General features: G+C 47.9%; 1 protein-coding gene across 1 annotated transcript; it reads left to right on the top strand.

Annotated features, from left to right (window-relative positions):
- Positions 1-2627: 2627 nt before the first annotated feature.
- Positions 2628-10615, top strand: TSC22D3 (TSC22 domain family member 3). Its single transcript, XM_069211711.1, has 3 exons — positions 2628-3306; positions 4986-5037; positions 9194-10615. The coding sequence occupies exons 1-3, from the start codon at positions 3185-3187 to the stop codon at positions 9443-9445; spliced, it is 426 nt and encodes a 141-aa protein (XP_069067812.1). The 5' UTR covers positions 2628-3184; the 3' UTR covers positions 9446-10615.
- The last annotated feature ends 1701 nt before the right edge of the window (positions 10616-12316 follow it).

The raw sequence follows: 12316 nt of genomic DNA, 5'->3' as shown, positions 1-12316 counted from the left end.
GAAATATAACTTCTATGTTCCCGGGATGAAAACTAGATCCAAACAGCAATATTGGTTCATTTTGCCTGCATTTACATATACAAATCAGTAAAAGCACAAAACCGTGAGCCTTAATCTTCATAAAGCAAGTTTGTGTCATCTTTAACTCAAACGTCCGCCTTTTGTTTTACTTCGAGAAATTGGTCTGAAAAAAAATTGGCCTAGCCTGTCTGGAAACATGGTGCCAGAAGGTCTGGATCAAATGGACATTTTTTTAGGGCAATGTGTCCCGATATTGTGGAAAGACAAGATGGTTCCTTTGTGCATTACTAGATCGAGGATTGAAACACATTACCAGAGCAGTTGCATGTGTTGCATGTGCGCTCCACCAGGTGCGCACACACACTCCTCCCTCCCGTGGGCCTGCCTTTCTCTCTCACGCACACACTCATCATTGCATGGATTGTATGAATATAGGGACATATTTACAGAGAACACTGTGCCAAAATTGGCAACGCCATGCTGCGTCAGTTCTGACATGCGGGGGATGCACGATAGTTAAAAAAATATGGCGCATCCCTATGTTTCCCTCTGTGCCGGTGCTAAATTATCTATTGAGTGCCAACCATGGCGCAAGGGTGGCTGTGTTGTGTGTGAGACTCTATTTGTGCAGGAAGGGACACCTTCCTGCACAAAAACAATCTTCAATGGCGATTTGTTCTATGTTTACTCCAGAGTGCAGCATACATACAAAGAGCAAAAAAGAGGAGAAATTAAAGCATTTTTCCGGTTTGCACAATGCTAACGCCACCCCTGGTGTGGCGTTACTGTTTGGCACTGCCACAGATTTACGATTTCTTCTAAATCTGGGGTAGCATCAAAATGCAATGAGAGTTGCTGTGGAACGCCCATAGCAACACCCACTGCACACCCCTTCCACTCAAAGTGCTGCGTGTAAAGGGGCTGTATTTACAAGGTAGTGTTATGCCACAAAAAGTGGCTTGAAGCCACCTTGTAAATACGGCGCAGTGCACAGCGCCACTGAAGCATCACAAAAAGTGACCCTTCGGTGGTGCTAGGAGCTTGTAAATATGCCCCATAGCATTTTTTATGTGTTCAATTTCCCACTAATTGATTTACCCAGTATTCCCTTAATAATCACAAGAAATCCCGTAAAGATACTTTAAAAAGCCCCACACTGACCCAAAACACACTGGACCCCTTTGTCTTAGAGTGGAACTGACTAAACAAGGTGCAAAAAGGAGGCCCTTGCGCAGCACCCTTGGATTAAGTGCACCCAACTCAGTACTGCGTGGACCATCTCCTCCTCACCTATCGCTTTGGCGGTGACTGGGTATATATAGTCTGCACAGAATTCTGTTAGGGAATTCTTTACCACAACAAATTCCCCGTCAACCTTTTCTCTCCTCCAAAGCAACGACGCGCAAAATAATCGTCTTTCCTTTCTTAAATATCAACACTAGGGACCCGATGTATCAGAGGATTTTAAACATGGCTACTGGAATTATGTTATTCGGTGACTGTGACGTTTCCTGCATAGTTACGGATTTGTTGCATTTGCCATATAAGACATCATCAACTGAATAACATGCAGACTTTATCTAAAAAAGTAGTTTTTAAGTCGAATTGATAAAACAATACTACAAGCTGCAAAGTGCTGCAGCAGGTGGAAGGCCACTCGTAAAGGTTCACTGGTCACCTTTCAGTTGCTTATTGCTGCATTTGGTGTTAAACCGATGCTAGTGAGTTAAACCTTTCCCCAGACAGTGTTGAAATGCGTAAATTTACAAAACAAACGAGTAATGCTATGACAAAATATGCTCATTTACGCTGTATAAATTGCCTTTTTTCTTGCCGCATAATGTAGTCAACCCTGTGACATAATATGGTCCTCCCCTGTTGCATAATTCCACTGGCCCTCGTTTTACCCCATTCTGTGCCCATGGAGAAATGTGTTGATGCATTGGGGCCTAGTGCCCTCCAGTTTCATTGCAGAGAAGTGTGTTCTATAGCCTAGAAGCGGTTATGTATCGTCACCAGCAGCAGATGAGGCTGGTACACCCCAGTAGCTACATATCAGTATATATAGTTTTTGCAAAAAAACACGTTTGAGTTAGACCGCTCGGTGCGCAGGTTCTAGGTGGTACTGGAGTCCATGATGAGTGGGTTGGTGCATAAACAATCCATATGTAGATGAACTCTAGTGCGCCCATTGCTGCAAAAGCCTTAATACACAGCGGGGAGGACTCAGCCTCTCATACTTCTGATGCCGATTGTATTTTGTAATAGTACGGTCAGTTGCATACTAAAGTATTGCATAATAACAACCTCATTGCATGAGCGACGATACTGATGTGCTCAAATTACTAACTGTGAAATAAATTACTGGCTCGAAATGCTAAGTGCACATATTTTGGAACTTTTTCTGCAGCCAAAACAAAGCCTCCCAAAATACGCGCGAGGTGCCCTGCTGTTTCCAACAAGACTGTGGGATTCCAGCTGCTGAACAATGTGTACTCGGTAATATTCCACCAGCGGCTGGCGTGGGGTTCGCCGCATCGTTGCGTTGTTGTTCACGGCACAGACTCAGGGGCTCATTTACATAATAGAAGTGCGCGCGTGGATCAGCCCATGCACGCGGGCACGCCGTGACCAGGGCACAAACAAGACGCTTGCAGCAGAGTTTCCCAAGTCCGAGGGCCCCTTGCAGCCTCCTTCGGAGACAGAGTGTCCACTCGGGGGTGTTTGTCTGCAGGCTGGGCGCGGAGAGATAAGAGCAGCCAGGCTGGCAGAAGAAAGTCCTGCGGTGTTTACTGTTCCTGCCCGAGGTTCAGGGAGGGGTCGGCTAGTCCTCGGCCCGCGCGCTCTCATTTGCATGCAGGTTCTGACACCATGTGACGACACCAGGAGCCTCCTATAAAACCGCCCCGGGCGCAGAAATAGCATTCAGTATCTGGGGTGCGCTGGAAGTGGCCGCAGCTCTTGTGCTAGTGTGAACTGTCAAATCACTGCCGCAGACCCCTGTCCGCTCTCGCTCACGACAGAGCAGAACCCCTGCAAATCCCTTCACCCGAACCGCAAAAAAATATTAGCTTGATCGACACAGCTGGAGGCACCCTTGTGCATCTCGAAAACGTGCTTCGCGGCGGAGGCAGGGCGCAAAACCGGCATCATTTTTGCAAACATGAGCACCGAAATGTACAAGTCTCCCATGGAGGTGGCAGTGTACCAGATGCACAACTTTTCTATCTCGTTTTTCTCCTCTTTGCTTGGAGGAGACGTGGTGTCGGTGAAACTGGACAACAGGTAATTAACGACGGGTACTAGAGAATGTGCTCCAGATTGTGTGTGTATGTGTGTGTGGATTTTCTGGGCGCATTATCGCCCAAGAAGTGTATTTTAGAGGAATCCGGTCCCTGGGATTGAAAGTGCTCTTCGCGAGGGTAAACATCGGGGTTCTGGGTCGTATATACAGCGTCGTGCAGATTTTGTAAATTGTTTAAGTACATAGTTCCACATTTGACATCTTTGGGCAGATTCCGTGGCATCTGAACAACGGGGGCGCATTGCATCAGCCGCAGCTCTGCTGCAGTGCCGTGGACTCCGGCGAGCGAGGGGTGGGGTAGGGGGCGACAGGGAGAGTTGTATCTGAGCGATGTACTGATAACCATGGTTTTGTGAGGTGAACGCATAGTGCCTTGTTTATGCGAGGCCGGAAGTGCACACAATAGGGCTTTGGAAATTGCCCTTAATGTGCGCCTCCTAAAGTTTTTTTTTTTCTTTTTTTGCTGGGGTGTCATGTGTGGCGCAGACGAACAATGCATGTTTAGCCAAGACAGGCCGGAAGTGCACACAATAGGGGCACGAAGTTGCAGATTGCCCTTAAAATGTGCCTCTTCAGGGGGTTCTTTGCTAGGGTGTCGTGTGGCGCACACGGACACTGCATGTTGCACCAAGACAGATGCCAATAACATGTGCACACTGTTTCGAATTCCCAAGGTACACTGTATTGGTGGGGAGAGGGGAAGTGAATGTGTAATGTAAGTTACATTTTTGGAATTATGTGATGTAGAGATACATTGTGCACTTTAGTATATTTAATACGTGTTCACCTCCCCCAATTTCCTCATACTTAAATTGGTAATCTGGGCTCGCCTGGCCCCAACCACTATTTACATGTCACATTTGAGGTGTTTCTGCTGCACAACAAATGCAGTGGCTTCTCTATCGAGGTATTTGTCCCTGGTTCTAATGTGTGCAATAGTGCGTTAGCCGGTGCGAACGGGGACTTCGTGTGTAGGTTGTGTCTCGGTTGTAGTGCACCGGTTATTGCAGGCGGTGTGGAGTAGCAGGCCGTGTTTGTGGAGCAAACACCTCTTGATTCTGAGAAGTGTACAGAACATCACGTTCTCTGCACACAGTGCTGCCGGGCGCCTGTTTACTGTCTTCTCCCGGGTCTGGCATTGCAGGTTGACACCAGCGAGAGAGGCACTAGAGTATAAGTGTATTTTTTCTTTATGCGTGTCGTGTCACCTGTACACCTCCCAGGGGTATCGGGTGTGTTTTTTTTCCCTCGAGCCTTGTGTCTGGGAGGAAGTCGGTCTGGGCAGGCTTTTCCTGGTTTGGACTGGAATGGACCAGTCGTGCGGGATTCCCCCGCCCTCCCCCACCCTTCCTGCTCTTTCGGTTTCTTGTTGTCAGGGAGGCAGCTCCCGGCTGCATGCATACAGTCTGGCTGCAGGCAGCGTCGCACCACCACTCGCCCGTCCCCTCGGTGCAGTGCACACTGACACAGGCCGCCTTTGTTGTGGCCCGTTGTTAAGGCGCAGCTGCTTGATGGGGCTCTAGTTGCACGAAGAAGCAGAGGAGGGCAGGGGCTGCACGAGGTGAACGCGTCGCCCATTGTGTCTGCTGTAGTCAATGTGCTTGTTGTGATTCATGCCAGTCTAGTTTGTAACCATCTGATGTCCTTTTGTGTCTTGCAGCGCTTCTGGGGCCAGTGTCGTGGCAATTGACAACAAGATCGAACAGGCCATGGTAAGATATGTCTTTTAATTGCATATTATGGGTGTGCGTACACAGGTCTCTGTCAGATTTATAACTCAGAAAATTGCTATTACAACAAAAATCATTACTGGCCGGGGAGGTGTAAGATACGGAAATGTTAATATAGCCTCAATTTTTGTTTATCTGCTGTGCACCACGCTGCACTGTTTATGGGGGCACTTTAGAAAATGGATCATTTTAGTCTGAAATGTACAGTACAATATGGGCTGGAACGGTTAGGAAACGAGCACTTTGGTAAAAAAATATAAGAGATTAATGACTGATAACCTTGGAGAATTAAGGGCCTGGTGAAGCTTACACAGTTGGTCCTTTTTACTAGAAATGTGTGGGAAATTAACTGAACGTTAAAAAAATAGTATTTTAGACAGAAATATATGGTAAATTAACCACCGGGTGGCATGTTGGTGCTAACCGAGAGATGCGATAGATATTTGCATTCGGGCTCTGTTTACAGCAGCGTGTGCCGGTGTGGAACGTAAATCCATGTGGCAGACAGAGCGCTAGTCCTGCACAGCCAGGCCGGGCCTAGGGTTGTCAGAGCAGACATTCCTAAACACTAGCGGGAGGGTCCCCAGCTGGAGCCCTCGCCGGCTGTTGCTGGGCAGACTCCTGGCATCGGGTCCCTTTGTTTGTGTCCCGCGGCCGGCACCGCTCATTGGACGGGGCGGCTCTGCAGTGGAGCTGCGGAGAGCCAAGGAAGGGGGGAGGGGTGGGAGATGAGGGACTCTCCTTCACAACAACCCTCAGCTCACTGGACCCGGCGGCCCTCGGTGTGCTTCATCAAGACCGAGCGTCTTTCAGGATGGTTTAGTCTCACACCGTGGTCCAAGGCCAGCCCCATGGGCCCCCCTGAACAAATGGTGCATCCTTAAAGACTGCAAAAAGCATATAATTTAAAGACAGTGATCTTTATATAGTGCTTTTACCAGGCTTTTGCCGTTTTAAAGCACTACAAATTACAATGCCCTTAGCCAATTTAATGTACAAAGCTTGGAAGGATGAAAGGCTGAGCTTGCCTGATTTGGTGATCACCGAATGTCTACTTTTCGTTTACAGCGGCACCCTTGCATATAATAGTGTTTATTTTATTGTAATCCATCGGTGTCGAAAGCAGGCCCCGGATCTTGCCTCGTGGCACAGAAGAACCGGTAGCAGCGCGTGCACTGGAAGCCCCAAGCATTGCACTGTGGTGTAAGAAACCCAGCGCGGGCAGTTCGAAGATACCTGGATGTGCATTCTTAGGTATCACTGGCCCTGGTCTAATAGGCTAGCAGGGCTTTCTGCCAGAACCGGCACCTTGCGTCTACCCGTCTGTTGTGGCTGCCACAGTCCGCTCTCCACCTGCCAGCAGGAGCTTGCTGACTTAAAAACGATGTTCAAACTTCTCATAGGAATGCCTTCGATTGGAAAGAGTTCGGGGCAAGAAAATGTGTAGCCCCACTTTATACCTTCGAAGCACCAAATAGGGCAACTTTGGTCAGCATAGGTAACCATCCTCCCGCTGTGCACCTAGTAGCAAATATTAAGGCAACGCTATTACCGTGTGGTAGTTCTCCAGATATGGGAGAACGTCACCCATAGCATTGGCACGAGCCTAAACGCGTTTAAACATTGTCAAAGGTTTACATATTTCAAGAGTCCATGGCAGCCTTGGGAAGAACGGGGCTCCTATAAACCTTATGGGTGGAGGAGACCACGGGCAACGTGCTTTGGAATAGTAAAGTCCCGCCCGCAGGGCGTTATACACAGACCATAGCGCCATGATGTCACACCTCGGTCCCCTCTTACCATATTAGGAGTCACTCGGAGCCCGTGCTCGGGCCGCCCGCAGATTAGTCCGGGGAAGCCAGCCGAGGGAGTCCTCAGGAGACAAACACCGAGGTGTGGTCGGCTGGCTTGGTGTGAGGAAAGAATGCGGCCTCTTACTCACACGTCCACAATAACACGCATTAATAACGTACATGACATACCTTGGTGTGGCTAGGGCTCAATTATAGCGAGGGAGGATTGCAGTCTCTGCACGCATACGTTTAGAAAAACCAGGCCATGTATCTATTAAGGAAATAAAAACACCTAGGCGTGTTAGGACCGGATCTGTGTGAAAAGAGAATGTAGTCTGCCACTCACAAGTGACTAGCGCAAACACACCTTGATGTGTTCAGGTCAGGCTCGAGGCCGGCACACTTCGGAGGCACCGGCTCTTACATACAAAGCTGCACTAAAACGCACGGAGCGCGCCACCAAATACTTCTCATAAGCAGCAGTGTTCTGAGCGAGCCCTGTACTGTGGCTGCACATTTGTTTACATTTCTGGTTCACCGGCCAGACGCTGTGTGCACAGCCTAGTCAGGGACATTCCGTTCTTTTCCTGGAAGACTATCGGGTGCAGCCCTCGCACACAGCTGTTAAGCTCCTCACCGGAGCAGGGTACCTGCGGGCACAACACGACGAGCTTTTCAGTTATCAGGCAGAATGGTCTCTTTTTAGGCCACCTGCTGCTGATGCGCCACTTGTTTACAAGCGCTTCAAACTGTACTTACCTACAACTAGGTATTAAACGTAGTTTGCCTAGAATCACAACGTTTCAGACATGGAGGAGCTGAGAATCGAGCTCGGACTTAAAGGGTTAAGTTTCCAATGTATCCTTAAATGGATCCATGCAGAGTTCCTCAGCTTTTAATTGTTCGAGGTGTATCAAAGTAGTTAAAACAAACCTATATATGTGGTGCCCAAACAGGGCTTTGTATGGGGGGGGGGGGGGGGCACACCAAAGTGTTTGAGTACGAACATCTATCGGTAATGCCTATCACTGTTGCAGCGTTGCGTCTACACTGTCGCACAGGGTTGCACACGCCAGCAGTTTCATTCGAGAGTTCACGTACACCCTGAGCTGTTTCAAAAGAGCTCAGATAATTATGTGGTCTGTTTACATCAACAAGAATACTGTTTTCGTTTCTATGCTTATTGGGAATTGTGTTGGCATTGTATATGCAATTAATTGGAATAGGTTTGTGACTTTGTCACTATGACAATCTATTACCCCCCAGGGCGTGTATGTTTTATGGCATGTAACATTGCCCTTTTGGGTGCAGCCACCAATTGGCATTTATGACATGCCAGTCTCTGACGCACTCACCCAAGACATTGTTTGTATTTTCTGTTAGTTCTAAATCTAAACCCAACTCGAAGGTGTCTCAGATGCAACCTTGAGCTGGCTTTCACGGTAGCATTAACATGCATGTCCTGTTCTCAATGCTGGAAATAATACTTGGGTGCGAGTGTAAGATTGTGAACTATTCCCTATGACATGGCGACCTTTCTAAGATAGATGCCACTTATATTACCACCTCCCCCCCCCCCCCCGCGCATATTCTCACAATGTATTCTTGATCGCAGAAGTCACAAGCTGTTGTAGCATTCTGTGTGTATGTCCTGTCCTATCTTACCCCGGGCGTAAGTGTCATTTGTCCCATTTGCAAATGGTTTCGTCTTCATCCAACTGCAGGAATTTTAGACACCAGCCATCTTACCCTTCTGTAGTTAGGAGTCCTTACTGCTGCCACGCCTCTCATAACAACATGCCAGGCGCTGCACAAACCATTTATCCCAGGCTGCAGCTACAAGGCCCTTGGCAAGACCTCCAGAGACATTCATCAGTCTGTCTTTTAATAGGACATTCCTATGACAAAGAACAACAGTTCCACAAATACGCCGCTGTCATCACAGCTCATAAACCCAACCAGGCACAGGTCTATGGTGCAATCATCAAAATGGAGGCGGTACTAGGCCCCATGTGGAGCCACAAGGTCACAGGCATGGCAGAATACGCAATATAGAATATAGCTGATATACCCATTCCAGTTTATTCTAGTTTTGTCTTGCACCTGGTAATTATTTTCTTGCACTTCATGTTCATGGTGGCCATGTCTTTTTACCTGCAGAATTTGCCTAGGCCTCTCATTGTTGTCAAGTAGACGCAGCAGAGGCCATTTGCAAGTGGTGACTAAGGGGGAGAGGGCAGCGCCCAAATGTATTCCGTGGCCCAATATTAATGTAGTAGGTTGTTCATTGAAAACTGCATTCGTTCGAGTGTTGACGTCTGTTTTATTTTTCTCTCGTTGCGCAGGATCTTGTGAAAAACCACCTGATGTACGCCGTGCGCGAGGAGGTGGAGACTCTGAAGGAGCAGATCAAGGAGCTGGTGGAGAAGAACTCGCAGCTCGAGCGAGAGAACTCGCTGCTGAAGAACCTGGCCAGCCCCGAGCAGATGCAGAAATTCCAGTCCAGGCTACCGTCTGAAGACGACATGTCCCCCGTCGTGTCCAGCCCCACAGAGGCGCATGCTTCCCACCAGGACACCTTCGGCTCTGCGGTGTAAGTGGCTCTGTCCTTGAGGTGGGCAGAGCCACTGAACTTTTTCTACATTCCTCCATTATCCAGAAAGAAATATATTTTTCCCCATTAGCGTCATCTCAGCTTGGAGGACTGCCAACCAGCGACTGCTGGCACCAAAGGATGCCAGTATTGCGCGACTAGCTATGCCACGGAAGGCCTCCATGGCGAGAAGACGCTTCCAGAACAGCTGCATTGGGTTGCTGCAGAGGAAGCGCACTGGTGGACGGGTCCGCGGGCGTCTCGCGGACTTGGATGATGCTTGAGATGGCGGCCCTCCCAACCGTGCATGGGAAAGAATGGTCTGCTGGTGGAGGGGCCTTCATTGCACAATGCCGGGACCGGCCTGGGAACAGAGGAGGAGCAAATTGTTCAACGGTGTGGAATTGGGAAAGGCGGCGCGAGCCTTGACCTTGCAGTACTCACTTTCTGGGGTCCTGCAACGCAGCTGCCTCGTAGCCGGGAAATGTAGTTTGCTGATTGCATGGAGATAGACATAGAAATGAGACTTGCGGGCAACAGTTAACCCGTCCTGCAAAGCAGCACATCACCCTGGCTGTGGGTATGCTACAGCTTGCTAGGCCGCTAACAAGAAGTGCACTTGGATAACAGACGCAGAAGTTAGATTTTTTTCTTCTTGCCAAATGCAGCCCTCAGTTGCAGGACTTGACTCTTGTATGGTATGGAGAAGGTATAGGGTTGTTTTTTTACACATTTACACAGCTAGTGTAAATCGTATATCGGGGGAACGTGGAAACAAGTCTGAGCACTCGTGAGAAATGTAGTGTATACTGTTAAGTGAACACTGATGTCTACACATTTTTGTACGTCTTTTTTATATGTAAACGTCAGCTATTCTGTCTTCGAAAAGCAAAGGTACAGCCTTGCTTGTCAAAGCTGCTGCAAGATTGGTGTTATATACCTTGCATTTCACAAAAGACACTTTAAAAGTCCGGAAGACCAATGGGGACGATTCTTGTGGACTGACAGCTTTACTGCAGTGTGAAAAGACTTTTGAAGCACATGGCGTGTTCACGCCACGCATCAGATGTACTGTGGATCACGTGACACATGTCTGTAGAGACTCACAAGTCGTGTTATCTGGATTGCATAAATCTCGATGGATACTCGAATAAATGAGACTTTTTATACATAATCCTTGTTTTTGTTTTCTTCTTCTTTATTATGGTAATTTGTCGTAACATGAGAAATGTGCACAATGCTGTTAACCTACACTCACATTAGTTGGCTTGAAGAAAAGGTGTCTGCCCCCTGAAAGGCACTGGGAGACCACTGCATATGGTTATGCACTCTTGCACATAATATCCAGTATGAATAATTGACATCTTTAAGATGGTGGCCGTACCCAACCATGGCTGAATGGGCAATCTAAATGAGCAGAGCATTTGAGTTGGCACGTCAGGCATAGGTTTGGCCCACAGATCCTACTGTACCCCATAGCGATGGGCTTTATGATGCTGGCAACCATTCTGGGAACAATATTGTGGGGTGGCCATTACTGGGAGGTTAAATACTCATGAAGGCGAACCTCGCTTGCACATCTATAGGGAATAGTGGTTTGTACTATGGATCCAGGAAACCTGGATCTATGCCAGATTTTCAGAAAAGCCACCTAACCTCAGTTTAACATTATTCGAAAAGAAATGGACATCAGTTGTCTAGTGGTAACCCTGAAAATCTCGCATCTATCTGGTCATCCTTGATCTGTGTTCGACATCTTAGTCTTTGGAGCACACGGAATTGTACAGGCCAGAGAACACTGGTCACATGCAAATATATCCTATGATGCGGCATCAAGGAGGACTGTGTTGACATTAGTCCGGCCACTTCTGGTGCATAAAGGCAGATTAAGTGTGCCATAAGATGAAAGGTTCTGTGTTCTGCTTGAAGACAAGACAAACTTACGTTCCTTCATCTTTCATGGCGAACCGTTTGCATTTGGTCATGGGTGCCCATGAGACCACAGGCCTCCCGCAGAAGATACAGGAGCAGCAGCATTACCTCACACTGCCCATACCCAACAAAGGTAAAGGTGACCAGATCAGCGTCGCTGATCTCCACTCCTGCTGTGATGTAAGGTGTGCTCAACAAAGATAGTATGTGTGGATTTCTGAAATTAAGGGCAATTTATTAGCTGCATAGTTTGTAGCATTGAAGGATCTTTTTGAAAGTTCAGCCACTGGAGATCTTCCTAACATTTGACCACGTTAGCTGGTAATTTCTGAAGTTTGTGTGAGATGCCTACACCTCACTTTGTCACCTTTGTGTGAAGCTCCACAGAAACCTGCGAATCCCCTGCTCACTTCCATACCTGAAGTGTTACATTGGCCTTACGCTTTCAACTCATCTGTCAATTTAATTACTATGTTCACCAGTTTCACACTAGATACATCACACAATTCCCTTATAGTTCAGCTTCACTGTATTCTTTCCCAGGTCAATGTTTTATTTTAATCAACTTGTACCCAAGACGAAGTGCCCCACCCCTCCATCCAGATGTTTTACAGTATGACTGTTGTGGTATTGGCTGATCCCAGGGGAGGTGCTCTATTACTAGTGTTCTGGGGGAGGCTGTAGGGCTCTTGGATATCTGTTAAGTTCTAACTTAAAGAACTCGAGGGCTCCAGAGATGCCCTGAACAATGATCTCTGTTCTGATACAGGTAGACAGTCTGACTGACGAAGACTCCTCCCTGCACCCACCAACTCTGGAGTAAGATTGTGTACTAGCCTTTAGAGTCCAGGACCAGACTCAATCATCATGCATCGAGACCTAGCTCACTGTGGCTCGACTCTTCCAGTCCATGCTCACAAGCATCGCTGTATCATTTTACCTC

This window comes from Pleurodeles waltl, chromosome 10, assembly GCF_031143425.1.
Source record: "Pleurodeles waltl isolate 20211129_DDA chromosome 10, aPleWal1.hap1.20221129, whole genome shotgun sequence".
In the NCBI taxonomy this organism is placed as follows: domain Eukaryota; kingdom Metazoa; phylum Chordata; class Amphibia; order Caudata; family Salamandridae; genus Pleurodeles; species Pleurodeles waltl.
This window is presented reverse-complemented; position numbering and strand designations above follow the sequence as displayed.